Source organism: Micromesistius poutassou (assembly GCF_964030765.1).
Source record: "Micromesistius poutassou genome assembly, chromosome: 18".
In the NCBI taxonomy this organism is placed as follows: Eukaryota; Metazoa; Chordata; class Actinopteri; order Gadiformes; family Gadidae; genus Micromesistius; species Micromesistius poutassou.
The window spans coordinates 12,457,975-12,480,613 of NC_140288.1; the positions used below are offsets into that span (position 1 = coordinate 12,457,975).

General features: G+C 49.7%; 2 protein-coding genes across 2 annotated transcripts in view; one reads left to right on the forward strand and one right to left on the reverse strand.

Moving 5' to 3' along the window:
* Positions 1–16,213, forward strand: LOC311363371 (fatty acyl-CoA reductase 1; the record flags this gene model as incomplete). Its single annotated transcript, XM_084483316.1, has 13 exons — positions 1–192; positions 6,210–6,385; positions 7,823–8,002; positions 8,691–8,868; positions 10,522–10,566; positions 10,879–10,997; positions 11,463–11,530; positions 12,311–12,482; positions 12,903–13,032; positions 13,359–13,486; positions 14,102–14,204; positions 15,905–16,000; positions 16,193–16,213. The coding sequence occupies 13 exons, from the start codon at positions 1–3 to the stop codon at positions 16,211–16,213; spliced, it is 1,608 nt and encodes a 535-aa protein (XP_084339442.1).
* Positions 16,200–22,639, reverse strand: part of LOC311363227 (endoplasmic reticulum-Golgi intermediate compartment protein 2-like) — a 12,301-nt gene continuing 5,861 nt past the window's right edge. The window contains exons 11-14 of the mRNA XM_084483202.1: positions 19,928–20,025; positions 18,045–18,207; positions 16,700–16,779; positions 16,200–16,361 (exon numbers count right to left, since the gene is read on the reverse strand). Of these exons, the coding sequence (XP_084339328.1) occupies positions 16,284–16,361; positions 16,700–16,779; positions 18,045–18,207; positions 19,928–20,025 (419 nt within the window). The 3' untranslated portion in view covers positions 16,200–16,283. The remainder of the gene's footprint in view (positions 16,362–16,699; positions 16,780–18,044; positions 18,208–19,927; positions 20,026–22,639) is intronic.

The window sequence follows — 22,639 nt, forward strand, 5'->3', positions numbered from 1 at the left end:
ATGACGGCGATGGTGGCGGACTACTACGCGGGCAAGAACGTGCTGATCACGGGCGGGACGGGCTTCATGGGCAAGGTGCTGGTGGAGAAGCTGCTGCGCTCCTGCCCCGGGGTCAAGGCCCTCTACCTGCTGGTGCGGCCCAAGGCCAGCCAGACCGTGGAGCAGAGGCTCAGTGAGATGATGAAGTGCAAGGTGAGGGGACGAGCGCACAAACGCACGTTCTGTGCATGCAGCTCCGTCAGCACACGCACGCACTGCTCCTTAAGCGCATACACGCACGCACGCACGCACGCACGCACACACACACACTGCTCCTCCAGCACACACACACACACTGCTCCTCCAGCGTACACGCATGTCGACATGATGAGGGCCAGGTAGTGGAGAGGGGGGGGGGCAGAAGGCGGTGCTGACGGAGGGATCTGGGACAAGCAAGACGTGGAGAAGGGGATCTCTCATACCCTTCTCCCACCGTCCTGCTTGTCCCAGATTCCCCCCCCCCCCGCCCCCCATCCTGCAGACGTGGTCCAGGCTGTAGACGTGGTGTGTTCCCGGTGTGTTCTGATGTGGGGAAATCGGGTAACCCTGGCGCGTCAACTCTGGCAGGCCGTAATCCCGTACCACCCCCCCCCCCCATCAACAATTCCGCCCGCAGACCCTGTTATAATCTAATGTCCCCAATTAATGTAATGCAATTGGCCCGCCGGTATATCGCATTGCAGCGTTAACGTGTTGATGCGCGTCCTGGCGAGGTAACACTGGCGTGTCAGCCCGCTCATAACAAACAAACAGGTTATGAAATTATGGTTTTACAGAAAGCTGGTGCTTTCTGTTTTGGCATTTAGTCAAATTAAATGAAACCAAAGGAGCATTTGACTGACATTCAAGTGGCTACAGCCCCAAGTGCCTGTTTACAACACTTTGACTATTATTTAACCACTCACGCGTTGGAGCTGACTCCATCACCTCCTCCACCCCTCCAGGCTCCATGCAGCACACTGAGGTACCAGCGCTCTGAAACGGGTATTCACTGCTTAAAGTCTGCTTAAAGGCAGTGTTCTCCCGACTATTTTGATTAGTTGTGCCTCACTTATACTCCATACACGCTTTCTCGAACTCTCTCATGCAGGCATGAACTTACACACACACTCCTTGACTCACACTCAAGCACAAGCTTGTAAACTCACAATCACACTTGTAAACTCTCAGACACGCACACACACGTATTAACTCATTTAACTAAGCACGTAATAGAATGTACACCCTCACAATTACACACATGCTCTTAAAATCTTACACACTCCCACGACCACACACACGCAGACAAGCCTTCCCTCCCACATGCACATATTGTCACACACGCACACATGCATTGAAAAGGAATGAAAGTGAAGAGGAGCAGGTTGGCCATGTTGGTCAATCTGTCTTTGTTTCTATTGTGTTCTTTTGATCAGTGAATCTGCATCAGTCCCAGAACTTGTTTGTTCTACAGAGGCCGTGTCTGATCCTGTAATGAGCCCACTCTGAGCGGGTAACTGCAGCCTAGGCACCGTGGTGGAGAGACGGGAACCGGCAGCTTATAGCATTGCATAATTGTATTAATTAGCATATATTTACTCTAAATTGCTTGATTGGGATCTGTAAATGTGCTTGCCTGTGAAACTGGATCTCTCAAATCAAATGTTCAAGCATTGAAACTTTCTTCAAGTGGAACGGAACGTTACGGATGAGTGGTGAGATAGTGATGCAGTGGTTGTGTGTTCGACTCCCATCCTGGAAGCTACTGGCTCTGATCCCTAAGGTCTGCCTGTTTACCTGTGGACTTTCTGGTGCGCAATGCCCTTTCTCCTGCGTGCGGTTGGTGTCTTCAGAATAAAAGTGTCTGCTAAACGGTGGCAGAGGGAAGCGATTCTTTATTGTGCTGCAGTGATTAATGAAAGGTTGGCTGGGTGCAGCTTAGTGGTCCGCTGGGTGGTCTGCCTGTCGTCAGCTACTGAAGACCCATCACACCCGAGGTGTGCCCCCCCCCCTCCCACCCCACTAGAGCTCTGTTTTCTCTCCCCCAGACACCCCCCCCCCCCCCCCCCCCCTCACAATGGAATGGCCCGGTACTGGGTATCGGTTGCCCGCGGCAACCGCATATCTCCCTGTGCAGAGGAGGGATGGATCGGAATGTGTTCATGTACGTGGGGGGGGAACAACGTTGTTGTTCTGCTAGTCTGGCCTGTTCCCGAGACGAGAGACAGGTGTTTGGTGAGGATGTTTGGTTTTTGAGGAAGTCGTGGTTGTCTGTGCATGCGTGCGTGTGTACGCACCTACTTGCGCACACACTCACACCTGCCTCTCCTTCTCTCCAATCAATTACCACGAGGCCCAGAGGAAGCTTTGAGACCATGCAGAGACCGGTGTGTCTGGTTCTAGTAAGTGTGTTGAAACTGCTATGGTGAAGGAACAATCTGGCCACACCTGTTCTGGCTTCCCACAAACTGCAGTTGATTGTGGGTTGGGTCACAGGAAAGCTTGCCCCATGGAGGCAAAGGTTGGTTTATAGTAGAACACTGAACTTGTTGAAGTCTTCTATTCAGTTCAGTTTTGTTTTGTGTATGCGTGTTGTGTCCTGAAATCATTGTGTGATGTAGTGGTCACGTATGTAGTGGTGAGATTTTAAAGATAATCCAAACCAAATATGGTTTAATATTTGGATGGTTTCTGTATTAAAGGTATAACACTATTTTAGTGTGGGGTGTACGATGTAAAGCCCTGGTTCCCTCCGGCGGGGGTCTGTCTCTGCCAAGATGTGTTTTACTGACGATAAACGGGCCAGATATCAACGTTGTCTGGGGGTCCTGACCCTGTGGGGTCATGGAGGAGCATATCTACTAGGCCTGGGCGACATGGTTGAAAGACAAATCACGATATAACTTGATCATATTGATATGATCGATGAATATCGATAACTATTGAAAATCTTAATGACCTAAAAAGACTAGGAATTACCATGCTGGATTTAAACACTGCTGTTTAACAACTTAATATGACCTTCATCGATGAATACTCCAACGCCGATACAACAATGAAAAACACTCAACTATTGTAAATAAGTATGGAGCCGTGTTTTTGTAGCAAACCCAGCTGCTAGATTCGGTGGTCCATGAACATGTTTTATATTGATATTGATAAAGTCTATCAAGATATGATAATTATTGTTTTATTGCCCAGGCCTAACTCGGACGGGTGTTTTGGATGCTGCCCTCTCCTCTCGCCACCTCAGCAGAGCACCGTGTGGTTTGTGCTGGTCCTCTGGGTGACGGAAGCCGGCCTCCAGGCTTAAGGGCAGCTGGTCCCCTGGCCGTCAGTTGCAGAACCAATCCTCTCTTGGGAGAGGTGATCTTTTGAGAGGGTGTAAATATTCAGGATGTTTTGATCCAGACGGTTCTGGTTCCACTTGTCGAGCCCTATCCCCTCTCACGGTCGACAGGAGTCGGTCAGCGCGCACACGCACACACCCGATAGAGTCAGCAAGGTGGCTCTTTCTGGACCAAAAGCTGGGCTCCGTTTGCCTGCTGCTGCGTGTCTATGCTTGCCAGAATGTAATCGGTAGCTTTCATCCATGGCTGTGCGGGTGCTCTGGGGCGCGTGGCGGCTGTGGGTCACACTGATCGTCTCTCCCTGCGTCACCGACGAGGTCCGCTGGCTTGACGGCTGGAACGAGACCCATCCCACCAGAGAGCGTCCGGTTACACCTGCATATCGAGTCTCTCTGACCTAGATACTGCTGTTCAGATAAAGAGGTATCAAATAATCCCATAAGACAAAAATATGGAGTTATGCCGGTGGTTTTTAGAACCTACTTTTAAAACACTTGAACTAAGAGGGCACAACTTTCTTCTAGTAATGTTGCAGTGAGTCAACCCTTTCTGTGACTCATTTGATCAGCTCAGTCTCCCCACTAGATGAATATCATTAGCTGGGCTGTCTGTACCTGCACACCTAGAAAGCAAGATAAAAATAGACAGCTAACCTGACTGTACCGACAATGATATATTGTTTCACCTTCTTACTCACTTTGGATAAAAGAGTCTGCTAAATGCCATAATTGTAAATGTTTCCAAGGGAAGAAAGTGTTGCGTGAAATGAATGGCTTACAAATCTTAGAGTAAGAAGGCGTTGTATCACAGAGAAAACGTTCCTAAAGGCTCATATTGTCCTGCTACATGGTGTGCTTCTGAACGCGTTGTATCCTCAGATCTGCTCTGTCAATAGTCCGTCGGGACCTGAATCTGAATAATTAAGAAGCTGGACTGAATGCAGTAAGTGTCCCCATCACAGACCAGCAGTCACTGGCATCACAGTGGTGCAATGTGTGCACTGGGCCCGCTACATCTGTGTTGGGTTGAGAAGTGGGACTGGTGGGAAACAGCCGTTCTGGTGCTACCTAGCCCCCCCCCCCCCCCAGAGACGCTGAGAGGAGCCAGCCATGGTCCTTGTGTGTGGTGTGTGTGTGATGAATTAATTAGGTCGCAAATTAGCTGGAGTTGTGAAATAAATTGGTTCATGAGAGATCTGGTGTAGCGGCTGAGACACACGGTCACCGCAGGAGCGGAGCAGAGTGGAGTCTGTCCTTCTTCTCCTCCTCCTCTTCACCGCAGGAGAGGAGTCTCAGGACTGTCCTCCTCACCACAGATTCAGAGTCTGTCAGGACTCTGTCCTCCTCCTTGTTGTCACAGGAGAGGAGGAGTCTCAGGCTTTCCTCCTCATTAAGGAGTCCGGTCTGTCGTCGTCATCGCCCACAGGGCCACTGGAGAGATTATCGTGTCTCCTGTCTGTCGGTCTCAGCTTTCGCCCCGGCCCTCACTCTCGTCTTTGTAGGTCTCAGTCTCCCCTTTCTTTGTGGGTGGGTCTCTATTTCTGCCCCTCGTCTTAATTTCTGTCCGTCTGTCTTTTTCCCATTGGTCAGTATTTTTAGCTTTCTGCTCTCTGACCCATCACTCTTTTTTTTTTTTTTTTTTTTTGTATTTCTGTCATTCCACTACCCGGTGGGTGGGGGGGGGGGGTGTGTGTGTGTGTGGGTGTGTGTGTGCGTGTGTGTGTGTGTGTCATGGTCTCTCTACTGGCCATTTCTCCTGCAGAGTGTGACTGCATCTTTACGGAATCTGTCATACCGTCGACAAGAAGAGGACAAAACACCTGCCACTTGTCCATCCCATGTTCATCCTGCTCTATGCTGTTGGAACTGGTTTGGATAAATTCAGAGTACTGGTTTAGCAAGTGGGCCGGTCCTATGGAGATGGGGAAGGAAATCCATCATGTTGGAACACTTGGTGGGTGGGTATGTGTCACTGCATGATGTAGCAGTGGGTCCGGTTGGGGGTAGGGTCCCATGGTCGGTCTTGTTGCCAGTGGAAGGCTCCTGCGCTGGGGTACAGCCTGGCGGTTGTGTAGGGGTACAGCCGGTTGGCGCTGCTGGGGTACAGATGGGTGCGGTGGGGTCACGGATCGTGTTCTTCCTCCTCCTCCTCCTCTCTGGAGACGATGGCTGCTGTTTTCTCCGGTGTTTCCTTTCACCGTCGACACTCGTGTGTGTGTGTGTGTGTCCCCTGAGGTGAAGAGCTCTGCGCCCAGCGGGTAACACACACGCTCTGGAACACAACAGGGCTCCTGAGGGCCTCTCAGGTTCACCACGTCCCAGGGGTAATGCATATTCATGAGCCTGGCGAATAAGACTCCCGACACCCAATTAACTAATCTCTTCCCAATTAACTAAAGGGGGGAGGGGTGAGGGCTCCTGTGGTCAGCAACACACTGGCTGCTCGCTCAGCATCTCAGGACCGCTGGTAATGGAAGTAGTTACCATCTCTCTCTGTGCATTCTCCCCAAGTTTCGAGTGATCTCTCCCTAATGCTAGTCTTTTTCACTGGTTCCAAGAGAGCAGGGTTTTTGTGAGTGGGCAGCTATATAAACGTTTCCGGTCCCTGATTGGCTGCCCCCATCTGACTCGACCAATCTGAACCAACCACGGCCCTGTCTTTTTCCCTCCTTCTGTTTCTTTGTGAATGAATATGGTAAAATGATCAAAGGTTCATCAATCCAACATGTTCACCCCTAGTAGTGTTGTCGTCTAACCACTACGTCCATGTGCCATTGCCTTTTCAATGACGAATATCACCTGTTGACTGTTTACTTTATTTGTGTGTCTGTTCTGTTCCCAGCTGTTTGCACGCGTGCGCGAGGAGGACCCCGACTTCCACCAGAAGATCATTGCGGTGAGCAGCGAGCTGACCCAGCCTGGCCTGGCCCTCAGCCCGCAGGACGTGGAGATGCTCTGCGGCTGCATCAACATCGTCTTCCACTGCGCCGCCACCATCCGCTTCGACGCACCACTCAAGTGAGCACGGGCACGCACACGCACACGCACAAACACTCACATGGGATGACGTGCGCATGCATGGGAATACACACACGGACACAAAGACTCCAATTGACTCTTTAAATGTAATATGCCAGTGCTCTCGGCCTCTTTAGTTGCTCATTCTGGGTACATGTAGGAGTTAATACGTAAGATTATAGAATTGCAGGAAAGCCTCCCTCTCTCCTTCGCTCTGTCCCCCTCTCTCTGTCTCTCTGTCCTTCGAAATACCTCCAGGCAGTCTCACTGGCCGAGTGGTGAACCTATCCGCCTCCTGGTCATTGAGCTCCCACCCGTCACTACAGAAGCCCTCTGTTGGCTCGTAGGTGTTGTCATCTCTGAGTGTTGTGTGTATGGTGGCTGCTCCTGGCTGGGCCAGAGTTCAGAGAGGCACTCCTTCCTACGCTGCTCTCTCGTTCTTTCTCCCTCCGTTCTTTCTCTCGCTGTTCTCTATCTGTTCTCTCTCATCGGTCTCTGACGCCGTTTCACGCGTCACCATGAGGACATGGTAACTGGCCGAGCAGGAAGCACATGTTTTAAATCAAACTGAAATTCTTCAGATCGTGTTTGTGTTCATTGTCAACACAATCGGGCAGAAATGAGGATTGTGTTCCAAGCGCTCTTCACAATGCAGGTCAAATTGAAAAGTCTAAGGTATTATCAAAATATGGAACAAGAGTATGAATAATACACTTGAATTAAAAAAAAACACTTTTCCAAACAAAGTGCTTTATAGATCACAATCAAATAGTTCACACCGTTAGGATCGACCGTTAATTCCTTAATTCCTCAGATTCCGCAGCTCAGTTCCATACCTGACCTGTTCCATACCTAACGGAGGGTTCGCACGTCCGATTCCCTCCTGCGTTCTTTAGGAATGGAGTACAGCCAGTTCTGGTTCCAACCTGATGAACCAGGGGAACCACTTGGGACTCCGGTCGTCTCCCCCTAACCCTAACCCCCAATTAGGTGGTTTCACTGTTTCACTAGTGGAACAACCTGAAAAAAAAAAAAAAAAGTATATGACACATAACCTCTCGCTCTCCACCTCAACGAGGATTCCAGGTCTGTTCATAGTGGATAGGTTAAGATGTCCATGCCAGGCTGTGATTCAGAAGGTTAAAATGGTTTCAGTAAAACGTGTAAAAGTGTCCTCGTTGCAGTAAAAACATAAAAGGAGAGAACAATCCCCAGATATGTCGTGATCCAGCCTGATGTCCTCACCTCATCAGCAGCTGCTTTGTGGTGAGGACGTTTTAGGATCAACAACCAGGTCCCAGCAGTAACTCATCCCACTGGTTCCATCAGAGAGCCGTCCAGACGGGCGCTATATGTAACGGTCCCATGTTGGCTGATGACTTAAAAGAAAAAGTCAAATGTGCCTACACATTCAAACTCTCTCTCGCCCTCTCTCAGGCAGGCGCTGCAGCTGAACGTGATCGCCACCATGCAGCTGCTGGGTCTGGCCCGCAAGATGCAGCACCTGGAGGCCTTCATCCACATCTCCACCGCATACGCCAACTGCAACCTCCACCACATCGATGAGGTCATCTACCCTCCGCCCGTGGAGCCCACCAAGCTCATTGACTCGCTGTCGTAAGTCAGGGGGACGAGCACTACGAAGATCACTGTGAAGATCACCACTATGATGATGATCACTATTAGGATGATGATGATCACTATGATGATCATCACTATTAGGATGATCACTATGATGATGATGATGATGATGATGATGAGGAGGATCACGATGATGATGATGATCACTATGATGATGATCACTATGATGATGATGATGATCACGATGATGATGATGATCACTATGATGATGATCACTATGATGATGATGATGATCACGATGATGGTGATGATGATCACGATGATGGTGATGATGATCACTATGATGATGGTGATGATGATCACTATGATGGTGATGATGATCACTATGATGATGATGATGATCACTATGATGGTGATGATGATCACGATGATGATGAGGAGGATCACTATGATGGTGATGATGATGATGAGGAGGATCACTATGATGATGATCACTATGATGGTGATCACTATGATGGTGATCACTATGATGATGAGGAGTATTATCACTATGATGGTGATCACTATGATGATGAGGAGTATTATCACTATGATGGTGATCACTATGATGGTGATGAGGAGGATCACTATGATGATGGTGATCACTATGATGATGATCACTATGATGATGATGAGGAGGATCACTATGATGATGATGATCACTATGACGGGGGTGCTCATGCAGGTGGATGGAGGACAGCATTGTGGAGGACATCACGCCGCGGCTGATCGGCGACCGGCCCAACACCTACACCTACACCAAGGCGCTGGCGGAGTACATGGTGCAGCAGGAGCAGGAGCACCTCCACATCGGCATCATCAGACCCTCCATCGTGGGCGCCAGCTGGCAGGAGCCCTTCCCGGTGAGGCCCCGTCTGCACCTCGCCTCATCCATTCATCTCTGAATATGTCCTCTATCCCTCATCCATTCATCTCTGAATACGTCCTCTATCCCTCATCCATTCATCTCTGAATATGTCCTCTATCCCTCATCACTTCATTAATATCTGAATATGTCCTCTATCCCTCATCCATTCATCTCTGAATCTGTCCTCTATCCCTCATCCATTCATCTCTGAATATGTCCTCTATTCCTCATCCATTCATCTCTGAATATGTCCTCTATCCCTCATCCATTCATCTCTGAATATGTCCTCTATCCCTCATCCATTCATCTCTGAATATGTCCTCTATCCCTCATCCATTCATCTCCGAATCTGTCCTCTATCCCTCATCCATTCATCTCTGAATATGTCCTCTATCCCTCATCCATTCATCTCTGAATCTGTCCTCTATCCCTCATCCATTCATCTCTGAATCTGTCCTCTATCCCTCATCCATTCATCTCTGAATCTGTCCTCTATCCCTCATCACCTCATCCATTCATCTCTGAATCTGTCCTCTATCCCTCATCACCTCATCCATTCATCTCTGAATCTGTCCTCTATCCCTCATCACCTCATCCATTCATCTCTGAATATGTCCTCTATACCTCATCCATTCATCTCTGAATGTCCTCTATCCCTCATCACTTCATCTATCTCTGAATATGTCCTCTATCCCTCATCCTCATCTATCTCTGAATCTGTCCTCTATCCCTCATCACTTCATCCATCTCTGAATATGTCCTTTATCCCTTCATCCATTCATCTGTCCATTCAAACATCAAACTTTCCTTTCCATCAGTCAGTCTCCATTAGCTCCTTCCTCACATGTGTGAGGGTTACTCTGTACTCTACACAGTAACCCTCACGTGTGTGGGGGTTACTCTGTACACAGTGTTCGTTTTTTAAATGATCGAAGTGACATCACTTGATTGACAGCCATCTGAACCTTGTTAACGTAGCCTAGCCTACATTGTTGTACTGCGAAACCTAGCTCTCACACAGCGTAGCCTAGCTCGTTATACAGCATAGTGTAGCATGTTCCCCGCTATAATCACCCTGGGAAATAGCCGTTGGATTTACAAGCCTGATGTTTAGTTGGCTCACACATTCATAGAGAAACATTCTTCAGCTCTGCTAGATTGCTTCATGGGCTAGATGTTTTGTTGTGGTTTAATTTTGGAACTAGTTCTGACATCAGTCTCCCAGTCGTACGATAGACCAGTTTGGTCGGCCCCGCAGCAGGTGGAATGCACCACATGCCGCCGGAACGCAGGCCTGTCGAGGGACGTTGGAAGGAGGCGAGGAATCCAGGGGGAACCGGTTCCACACTGTCTCACTGCGTAGGCCGGGTTCGGCCTGTGGGCTTTTTTCTAACGCCAGTTGTAACGCAATGTCTTCAGTCAGGCTCTGAGCTGAGTGTGTCATACTTCAACACGGCCCTTGACTCTGATCAGATATGATGCACTTATGAATAAATAGAATAGTTTTTGTTGAGAACAATGGATGGTTGGGAAGGCTTTGTGACGATGTTGGCACAAATCTTTTAGCAGCTCTTTGCGTTTCGGTTGCAATCATTTCTTCATTAACCCCAAAATGCTGATCAAACATCTCCTCCCTCTGTTCTCTTAGGGCTGGATCGACAACTTCAACGGGCCGAGTGGAGTCTTCATAGCAGTGAGTTAACATGGAGCTGTTGTGTGATCTCATGAGAGAGCGGGGCAAGATGGTTTAGTGGTCCTTATGTAGTCTGCCTGGAGGAGACCCAGACCTACGTCCCCTGACGCCTCATTCCCTGTCCAGCTCTTTGGACAAAAGCCCCTTGCCGGGGCGCCCGCGGTGGCTTTGAAAGCTCATCATAGCACGTCGTAGCACGTCGTAGCACGTCGTAGCACGTCGTAGCTCGATGTAGCACGCCACGTTGCAGCGCGTCGTAGCGCTGTCTGCTAACAGGCACTACCTGTGGGTTAACTGTGTTGTTGTCTCCAGGCGGGGAAGGGCCTCCTGCGCACCATGAGGGCCAACAACGACGCGGTGGCGGACCTGATCCCGGTGGACGTGGTGATCAACCTGACGCTGGCCGCCGGCTGGTACACTGCCGTGCACAGGTTAGAGCGCCCCCCGGAGGCCCCCCGCCCACACACACCTCAGTCACTGTTTCACGGTTTGGAGAAGTAGAGGGAAATGGGATTGAAGATATAGTTGCATATAACAATTAGGCGGAAGTAATAAACTCATCAGTTAAAAGCCAATTCTTGTCAGTTGAAGAATATAAAAACTAAGGAGTATTTAAAACTTTTGGGAGATAAAGGGACACATCACTCTATTTGAAGGACGGTGAAGAGACAGACTATTCTTCATCTTTCAGTGCAAAGAAGCGAGCTGATTTATTCATTGAAAAACAGTTGGACTTAATCTAAGTTCCATCACTCAGCGCCAGATTTCGTCTTCCTGTGTGGGGCCTGATCTTGCACACGCTCGTAAACGTCCCAACGCCCAGTGGGGTGGAACATGGAGGTGGATTGTGAGCGATGACGACCGGGTGTTTAATCTTCTGTCCTGCCACGTTTCAGACCTAAAACGGCGATGGTCTACAACTGCACCACAGGAGGCATCAACCCCTTCCACTGGGGCGAGATCGGTAGGTGCACCAAACCCGTCCTCCTGTGACTCCTGCGTGGTGACTCCGTGATGCCACTGAGGTGTTTGCACGACCAGAGTACAGCAAATGATCAAGTCCTGTGTCTCCAGTGCATCATGCTCTTGGAATAAACTCATCAGTTCATTGACGGGGTCTTAGCAGAACCAAAGATCCGGTTAAAGATGATTATTTTATTGGTGATCGTGGCATGATCAGTTCAAATAGCGTCATTGTTTGGGAGGACATTGGGACTGACTGAAAGACTGCCAGACAGACAGGAGGAGCGGAGCTGGTTCAGAACCCTTCAGCATCTCTGCATGCCAAGCGGCATACCATCGCAAGGCATTGTGGGCACTCCCAGCGACGGCCTGTAGCCGCAGTGTGCCGTCGCCATGCCAACAGGGGCGGGTGGCGGGCTGGAGGACGGCTGAAGGGCGCGGGCCCTCCTACGGCGGGATGCACATCTGGCCGTCGCTTTGGGTCTGGTGGTCGGGCGGTTGCCATGGAAACCCCCCCGTGTGAGCGTGATGTAATGTGTGAGGTCACTCTGAATGAAGCGTAGCGTAGAGGGGGCGGCGGAGCCCAGAGGGTCAACATCTCTCTCTCTCTCACGCCGACTCGTCCGTGGGGAACACAGTCTAAGGTCACTTTTTATTAAGTCTGTCCTCCTGGCTGTCATTCAGCCCCCCCCCCCCCCCCCCCAATGGCCATGAAGCATTTAGTTTTGCATACACAGCTGCATTAAAATGAGTAACGGTGGCGCCGTCCTCTCGTCCCCAGAGTACCACGTGATGAACACCTTCAAGACCAACCCCCTGGAGCAGGCCTTCCGCCGGCCCAACGCCAACATCACCTCCAACTACCTGATCAACCAGTACTGGATGCTGGTGAGCCACCGGTTCCCGGCGATCATCTACGACATGTACCTGCGTCTCTCCGGACAGAAGCCGACGTAAGTCTGAGAGGAAACCTGATGAGGTTTCCAAATGGACCCTCTACCGACCTCCCCAGTGGGAGAGTCCAGCCCAGATGTTTGAATGATAGATCCCCCTACCGGTTGGTACAGTCCACTCAGTAGACGGGGGGGAAATAGTCGCCCTTTTGTTAAACCATCTTAACATCGACGTCTATTGTAATGCAACACTGCTGTGGAGAATTTCATTCAAAAGCAAGTACAAGCGTTCCAGTGTATCTACCGGAGAATCACACAGGCGAGTGACCCCTTTGACCCTCTATCCTCCTTTCTTTCCTTCCATCTTTCCCTCCTTCATTCCCTCCTCTGCTCTTTTCTGTTCTTTATTTTGTCTCCTTTCCACCCTCCTTTCCTCTGCCTCTCTCTCTTGGTCTCTCTCTCTGCCCTCCCACCCTCCAGGATGATGCGTATCTTCAACCGGCTCCACAAGGCCATCGGCCTGCTGGAGTACTTCAGCAACCAGGACTGGGAGTGGAAGTCTGACAACATGAGCATGCTGCTGAACCAGCTCACGATGGAGGACCGCAAGGTGCGCTGTGAACGCACGCACGCACACGCACGTACACACACACACACACTCGTACAGTCGTACACTCAAGCATACTTGTTGACTTTCTTTATTATCGTGGTTCAATAATTACTTTGGCAAGTAATTAACATTTTTTTCAAGATAATGAAGCTTAATTTAGAACCAACGCCCTCCAGGACATTCTTGTGTCCTTGTTAGTGGGGGGTGGGATTAGTAAAGGTTTCGTCGATAGCTGTTTTGTGAGGGAATGGCGCTCCCTACTGTCTGGGAGTGGATCTTCAGGTCTTCGTGAGTCAAACTAACTGTACGTTATTTTCATTCTCCAGACGTTCAACTTTGATGTGCGGCAGCTGAACTGGCCGGAGTACATCGAGAACTACTGCATCGGGACCAAGAAATACGTCCTCAATGAAGAGATGTCCGATATCCCTGTTGCCCAGAAACACCTGAGGAAGTACGTTTACGGAGAACAGTCACCGTGATCCAAACCGTCTGTCTGGCTGTCAGGGTGTTCTGTTTCAGCAGAGCAACGAGGGCAGACAGTTCCTTCGGACCCAAAATTCACAAATAACACCCCAATCCAATCAAAATCCACATGGCTTTCTTCATAGATATGGATGGATGGATGGATATGGATATATAGATAGATAGAGATGGATGGATGGAACTGAGCACCAAACGGTCTATATTCCATTGTGGTTACTATTGATGTTGAGAGTGATGTATAATAGATCTTTCCATATGATAACTATGCTGGAATTTACAGGGTGTGAATGCGAGGCACTTCCAGTTGATAATTTATCAACGCATAAATTATTCAGAGGGGAAGACTTTAACCACTCTTTAAAGTTTAACGTAGGCTACATGTGTTTTTCTGGTTATTTTATCTGTCCACACTATTGTATTTGACCATTTTATGCTTTTATCATCATTTATCTTTGGAATGGTTTGAAATGCATCTTGATTCCGCTCAAGGTAACGCAGCTGAGAGCCCTTAGTGTTTTTAAGGGAAGCTTTAGGGACTAAGGTAAGAGGTTCTCTAACCCTTGATGCCGTGTGATCCGACCAGGCTGAGGAACATCCGCTACACCTTCAACACGCTGCTGCTCATCTTCATCTGGAGGGTGTTCATCGCCCGCTCCGAGATGGCCCGCAACATCTGGTACTTCGTGGTGAGACTCTGCTTCAAGTTCCTCTCCTACTTCCGAGTCTCCAGCTCGCTAGACGCCTGAGGCCTGCTGGCCCTCCCCCAGGAAGGCTCTCGCCCTCGCGTCTCCCTCTCTGGGGTTACTGGACCTTCTGGGCTTTACAGCATGGACACGGTGGTGGTGGTAGTGGTGGTGGAATAGGAAGGACGTTGACTCGAAGGAAATGAACAAACTTGGGTCTTCTCCACCATTCCAGGGGAATGGTTATGTCTGTTTTGATCAACCTCCACAGTTGCGTCTCTGCACCTTGCGATACACATTGGACCTGTTTGGGTATTTTTGACATCATTGATTATATATGCAATGATACGCGCGTCTGACTCTTTCCGGTGCTTTCCGAGCCCGCCTGTGTGCTGTGTTCTTCAGTCCTGACGAACTGCCTTTTGAACAAACGACATCCTAGGCTTTTTCTGTACGCTAGAAATGTTTCTGCATTTCACTTTTATTTTCTTCCACTCTCATACTCCCTTCTCCTCCTCTTTAAACAATGCTGGGTCTTTGTCATTTGTACTGCGAGTCGAGGGTTGAGACAACCGACACAGACCATAATAACGACCGGCTATACTGGTTTATTACAATAACTTACCTTTGTGCTCACTGAGCCAACAAACGAGCGAGAGCCGGCGCTGCTTAGGTGTGTTGTGGCGCCGAGCCGCTGGTTTGATGCTCGCCAAAGCTGCCTGTTTGTACTGAAACTACCTTTTACTATTTTTACATTTTTTATAAACCCGTTCCTCTCAAGCGGACACACCTTGAGGTGTAATATATTTAATATATATTTAATTTTAAGAACATGTTGGCATTCAGAAGATAACCTGTAAACAGGTGAACCAAAAAACAGACCCACCGTCTGACTGTTGATTCAGCAGCTTGGTGGAATCTTGTGCTTCCTTTGAACGCTCCCAAGCAGGGAGAGAGGAGAGTTTGATTTCCAAACCTGATTCATGTACAGTATTGTACATGTTCTGAGATGACAGAATACAAATGGAAATCCATAGGATTGTTTTTTTTTTATTTTTTACCTGTTTATGCAAAAGTCCTTGTCTGGGGTGTTACCATGGTGACTGTCAGCGGAGCGAGAAGGCTAGGGCCGCGGTCCTCAGAACGGCCCCCGGTTTGGTTCCCTTGATGGCGGAAGGTTTTGCCATCAAAGCTGATGAGGCCAGAGGATGTCAGCAGGACCGAAGGGGCCTCTGCAGCGCACTTGAAACACAAGACTTTGGCCATTATTGAACTTTATCAAACTCGGCAGAAGTTGTGACTATGAGAATGGAAACCTTTCATCCTCCTTCTGCTCAAACGTCTTGAACACGTCTGCTTGGCTACAGTCCAATAAACAAAGTGAGCATTACGTCATGTTGGTGCCTGACTCCTTGTACTAACATCATAGCCCTAAAGGAGCCCTAAGTATGACCTCCTGAAGGTCATCTCATTCACTCTATTCCTTTCTTCCTTTCAAAAGAGATTGCATGCATTTGGTAAATGTTTGGGTTTCTATCTGAATTCTAGTTTAGATCTGCATAAATGCATGAACTCTTTTGTCTTAATAGATCTGCATGAATGCATGAACTCTTTTGTCTTAATAGATCTGCATGAATGCATGAACTCTTTTGTCTTAACAGCAGAACAACATTTTACTCATTTCATATTCATACTCAATTCAGAGTGTAGTCGGGGAGCCGATAGTCACCAGTGTCTGCTCACTCGTCAACTGCTGCAGTGAACATTTACTACAATTCCTGCCACTGCAGCGATTAAAGGTTTGCATGCATTTTAAGCCTTGTTTTAATTTAAAGAAAAAAAATACATCAATACATCAGCATAAACATTGGTTTATCATTTTATTATTATTATTATTATTATTATTATTAATGATAATGATAATCATCATCATCATCAAACGGTGCGTATAAAATGTTGTTAAAGACGGCCGTCTTCTTCCTCTGTGACAGTGGGACTATGGGGAGAGCTAAGCCCCGGTGCTGGCCCCGGTCCTAGCCCTGGGTCCTAGCCCCCGTGCTGGCCCTGGTCCTGGCCCTGGTCCTAGCCGCTGGCCTCCTCTCCAGGCCGGAGGTCCAGCGGGGGGAGGTGGTCGTTCTGCTGCTGGCTCGCCTGCGCCCCCTGGAGGAAGAACAGGAGGAATCGACTACAAACTGCAGACGGATAAAGCAAACGACCACCACCACTCCTCGACAGACGAGACTGTCAGACGAATTTCACAGATGTGTATGTTTTTTTTGTTTTTTTTTGGTTGATAATATTTTGACTCCATTAACCGTGAACAATGTAAGCATAAATGTTTTAGTAGCATAGGGCAATCAGTTTTTAATGGTGGCTGCTTATGACGCTATCTGTCAGGACTCACCTCAGGGCTGAGTCAAGACTCACCTCAGGGCTGAGTCAAGACTCACCTCAGGGCTGAGTCAAGACTCACCTCTGTGGGTTTAGTCAGGACTCACCTCTGTGGGTTTGTAGACTCCTAGTTTGAAGCGGCAGCAGATGACGTCCACACAGGAGCCCACGAACCTGTGTAGCATACCTTATGGAGGGGGGGGGGGGTGTATACATTCGGGGAATATTAAATATATATATATATATGTAACACTGTTTTTCATCAAATCTGTACCAAGTAAGCATATGTAGTGAAGTGTTTGCACTGAGTGAGTATTTAACCTGATTCCCGATCTACCTTCCCAGCGAGCAAAGTAGGCAAATATTTTACATATTTTGATTATGACGAATTCCGTTATGACTATGGAGAATGTAAGGTCTGTGTTGGCCACGATATTTAAGCAATAATTGTTTACATTCCATTTTACCAAGCGAACCTGTCCAAATATGAAACCCCATTAAACTCATTAGTATCTAAACACGTGTATTTGTATTATTGCATCCATGCAGTAGAAATCATCCAAAGAAACTTGCAGCGACTTTGGAGACGTCATTAAGGAGCAGGTAGGTGTTAAACAGTATAGAGACAGGTCATTAAGGAGAGGTAGGGGTTAGACAGTACAGAGACAGGTCATTAAGGAGCAGGTAGGGGTTAGACAGTACAGAGACAGGTCATTAAGGAGAGGTAGGGGTTAGACAGTACAGAGACAGGTCATTAAGGAGTAGGTAGGGGTTAGACAGTACAGAGACAGGTCATTAAGGAGCAGGTAGGGGTTAGACAGTACAGAGACAGGTCATTAAGGAGCAGGTAGGGGTTAGACAGTACAGAGACAGGTCATTAAGGAGAGGTAGGGGTTAGACAGTACAGAGACAGGTCATTAAGGAGAGGTAGGGGTTAGACAGTACAGAGACAGGTCATTAAGGAGAGGTAGGGGTTAGACAGTACAGAGACAGGTCATTAAGGAGCAGGTAGGGGTTAGACAGTACAGAGACAGGTCATTAAGGAGCAGGTAGGGGTTAGACAGTACAGAGACAGGTCGTTAAGGAGCAGGTAGGGGTTAGACAGTACAGAGACAGGTCCTTAAGGAGCAGGTAGGGGTTAGACAGTACAGAGACAGGTCATTAAGGAGCAGGTAGGGGTTAGACAGTACAGAGACAGGTCATTAAGGAGAGGTAGGGGTTAGACAGTACAGAGACAGGTCATTAAGGAGCAGGTAGGGGTTAGACAGTACAGAGACAGGTCATTAAGGAGCAGGTAGGGGTTAGACAGTACAGAGACAGGTCATTAAGGAGAGGTAGGGGTTAGACAGTACAGAGACAGGTCATTAAGGAGCAGGTAGGGGTTAGACAGTACAGAGACAGGTCATTAAGGAGCAGGTAGGGGTTAGACAGTACAGAGACAGCGTCACAGACCTGTGGTGGAGAAGACGCCCCCCACTATGCCACACAGGCGGACCAGGAACTGTCCGAGGGGCATGTGCTGCTCGCGCACCGTCACCATCAGGGCGCTCGTGTCGTACTTGACGAAGATGCCGGCGACGCCGTGGCTGCCGGCCGCGTGGTCGATCTCCCGCTCCTGGATCGGGACGGGAGGGGGCATCAACATGAAGAAGGTAACCGGGTTAATTTACCTTACATTCAGGGCATTTAGCAGACGCTTTTGTCCAAAGCGACATATCATTATATTATGATAATATTTGTGAGAGATACAACAATATATCGCTGTCGGGACAGTAATGGCGCATTTCCACCGCAGGGTGCGGGTCGGTTCATTCTGCAAAGGTGCGGCACAGGTCGTGTTTCCACCTCCAAAAGTGGGCGTGAGCCGTTCTCGTCTCGCAGTACTACTCTGTTGGGGTACTGAGACGCCTGAAAATGGTCCGTTGATTGACAATTAGACAATTAGGCTGTGTCTATTTAGACAAGGGGCCTCTACGAATAGTCTTTTTTGCTTAGGAAATTTCCTTTCCTAAGAAGATGACCCGGAAGTGGTTCGAATTCTAAAAATGCTTAGGAAAGGAGCCTTGATGCATCCTTTAACCCTCCTTTAGCATAGATTACTCCTGACCAACCTTTACGAAAGGAAAGGAGATATTGGTATCCCATAATCCTTTACGGCGGCAATATTTAAATAAACAAGCCACTCTACGCGAAGACTAGTGGTGGATTTCATGATTTGTTTGAATGAATCAGTTTGAAACGAATCGCGAATGCACAGTTCTCAGCCGAGTCGGTCAGACTCAGCTCCTCCCTCGTTCTCATTCTCAAACAAATCACAATCGTGCAATGGTGCAAGCGATCAATCAATCAACACAACATTAACTAAGTTCCTTTTAGCTGAGGAGTGCTTCATGTTCGTAATCGGGATGTTGTTGCCCGGCTGGCTCTCGTGACTTCTCAGTCCTCGAGTCTTCACCACGAGTCAGCGACTAGTGGGCGGAGCTGGGAGTCAAGTCTCGGCAAACGAACGATACGAACGAGACAAACTGAAACGGGGAATCAGGTCGGTTCGTCCATGTTAAAGAGTCGTTCGCGAACGAGCCATCACTAGTGAAGACGCATGAGAGACGCGGTAAAGCAGAAGAAGAGAAGAGAAGAAAATACAATTGATAATAATGGATACCAATTCCAGAAACATTATTTGAATCTAAATTAATTAATTTACTGGTGGTTAGTAAGCACACAATATACACCATAAGAAAATAAAATGCTGACTGGGATTCAAGTGGCCTCAGACATACCCGTTGGCCAGATCCGATCTAAGTGATTCTCACTGTTGGCGATAACCTGATTGAAATCAATACGAGAAGAACGCATGGCGTCGCACAATGACGTTGGTTAGGAGTAACTAATTAGGAGTCTAATTAATTTTGAACAGTGTGGTCTTTTCCTATGTTCGAAAGGAAGCACCTTTCCATCACTCCTTGACCCGATGACATTTTCCACAAAGGTTAAGGAAAGGAGGCATAAAGGTTAGGAGATTTGACTATTCGTAGAGGCCCCAGGCCTCCTAATTAACCAGTTGCTCTTCCAACTTCGCAGCAGCAACACCTCAGTAGTTAGTTTCCTGGTTTTTCAGGTACTTTATGTTTAAGTGTCAATAAACTGAAAACTAAGATCTTAAAACCTTTGTGTTGTGTCCCTTATTATGTTCAGCATTCGAGCCAGCCGTAACACCGTATGCAACAAAGATAGCTAGGATAAGATGCTACACAATGCTAAGTGCTATTTTTAAATGCAAGGAAGTACAACATACAATAAGTGCGTAGGGCAGCTTTGCATGTTCTCATACTGACCCGTTCTGTGACGGCGAACTGGTGTGTGTCTGCGGAGACCTTGTAGGTGTGTAGTTTGGTGGGAACCACGGTGATGAAGTACTGGAACATCTGGTTATCTGGGAGGAGAACGTCCAGAAGATCAGTGGTAGCATTTATCTTTAGGACAATATTATTGGACTATAATACTGACAATCTATCAATGCATCAAGCTGTGAGATAAATAATGAAATTATTCAAATGAGGAATCTAGTTTTTGTACCCAGATAAACAATACAATTCTTCAAACCAAATAAATACAACTTGTGTTATTGTGGAGGGGGACGTGCGACGTCTGGCCTGCGGGGGGAGGTAGAGGACGGTTGGGAGCACACCGGATCGGCTGGGGGGGATTGGACCTGATTGCGGACAGGTGCCTGCGATCAGGGCCAATCAAGGAGGTGTATTTATGTGTGCTTTGTTTTTCAGTGAGAAAAGAAAAACCAGAGAAGGAAGGTGTTGCGGACGGGAGGACACGACGAGTTGCCCAGAGCATCAGTTTATTTCAGTTTATGTGGTCCGATGGAGTAGAATCCGCAACGTGCTATTTCAGTTGTTATTTAAGCGTCTTGGGGGCGAATAAAGACTTCTTCCTCCCGAACATTGGGTCTCCTCTCGCTCATTACCCGTTACAGTGGAGCCCAATCTGGGGCGAGCGAGAACAGAATGGACCAGTCCCCGTTGGGAAATGTGCTCGGACACCTGGCTCAGATGTCGGAACGACAGAGTCAGCTCCACCACGCCCAAAACGAGGTGCTCACAGAGCTGGCCCAGTCTCTGGCCGAGGATCGGGCCTTGCTCCGGGAGCTCCTCACCTCCGGGGGACGCGGCGAGGGACCCCGGCCGGCCACTCCCCACATCCACATCCCAAAGATGGGGGAGACGGACGACGCCGAGGCCTTTCTGGGGACCTTCCAGGGGGTGGCCGAGGTCTCGGGGTGGCCTCGCCAGGAGTGGGCGCACCATCTCCTGCCGCTCCTGACGGGGGAGGCGCAGCTGGCCGCCCACAGTTTGCCGGTCGGGGCCCAGCGGGACTACGAGGCCATCACCCGAGCCATCCGGGATCGGCTGGGCCTGCACCCGGAGGAACATCGGCAGCGGTTCCGGGCGCTGGCCTTCGGCGAGGGGGACCGGCCCTTCGCCTATGCGCAGCAACTACGGGACCAGGCCAGGAGGTGGCTGGTCCCGGACCAGAACACGGCGGAGGAGGTGGTGGATCAACTGGTCCTCGAACGGTTCATAGAGGGGCTGCCGGCGAGGACATCTGCCTGGGTCCGCTACCACAGGCCCGAGAGCCTCTCCGCTGCGGTCGCCTTGGCGGAGAGCCACCTGCCGCCACCAATAGCGAGCCAGCGACCGCCGGTAGCAGGCCCACGGGTCGGGGCGGCGGCCCCGAGGCGGGACCGACCAACACCGGCACCAAGGGCGAGAGGGGGCGGCGGCGGTCCAGAGCGGGCACATGAGTCACTTCCCCTCCCCACTCCACAGACGGGCGCTCAGACGGCAGGGGAGGGCTGCTGGCGGTGCGGGCGGCCTGGCCACTTCCGGAGGGAATGCCCCATGATGGAGGTGGGTCAGGTCGTCCGCGTCACCGGTGGCCCGTCTCCTCCCCACGGTCCCGGTGAGGCGTACCGTATCCCGGTGAGGATACAGCGGGGTACGCACCAGGCGCTGTTGGACTCAGGCTGCATGCAGACTATGATCCACCAGCGTCTGGTGCGGTCCGAGGCATTGGTGGAGGCGTCGAGCGTTTTGGTGAGGTGTATACACGGGGATGTGCACGAGTATCCTTTGGTCCCTATCGAAATTCGTTGGGGGGGGAAAAAGCATAGAGTTAAGGCGGCGGTTAGCTCGAGCCTCACGCATCCCCTGATTCTTGGGTTGGATTGGGGAGGGTTTCCACAGGCTGTTAGGGGGACTATGGGGGTGCAGTCACGACCGGTAGGGACATGTAAGTCGTGTGCGGTGTTCTGCGCCGAGGCGGGGGCGACCGACGCTGCTCAGGGATCGGGGGAGGCGGGGGAACCTCAACCCGAGGTCCCAGCACCGACGTTCCCACCGGTGGAGGATTTCCCCCTCGAGCAGTCTCGTGACGCCACACTGAGCTCAGCCTACGACCAGGTGATAGCTATTGATGGAAGTAAGGTCCGGCCAGACGCAGCACTGACTTACCCACACTTTATAGTGGTTAGGGATAGGCTTTATCGGGTGAGTCGTGACACCCAGAGTGAAGAGGTGATCACCCAGTTGTTGGTACCCAGGAGCCGTCGGGAAATGGTTTTCCAGGCGGCGCATTATAACCCAATGGCGGGCCATTTAGGGTACGAGAAAACACTTAACCGGATAATGGCCCGGTTCTATTGGCCGGGGATTCGGGCGGAGGTGCGCAGGTGGTGTGCATCCTGCCCCGAGTGCCAATTGGTGAATCCCCCGGCCGTCCCCAGGGCTCCCTTACGGCCCCTTCCCCTGGTGGAAACTCCATTCGATCGGGTCGGCATGGACATTATCGGGCCATTAGAACGTTCCGCACACGGGTATCGATTTGTGTTAGTCCTGATCGACTACGCAACCCGATACCCGGAAGCAATTCCGTTGCGCAACATCTCTGCGAAGAGCGTTGCGCAGGCGTTGTTTCATGTCATATCGCGGGTGGGAATCCCAAAGGAGATTCTCACTGACCAGGGCACCAATTTC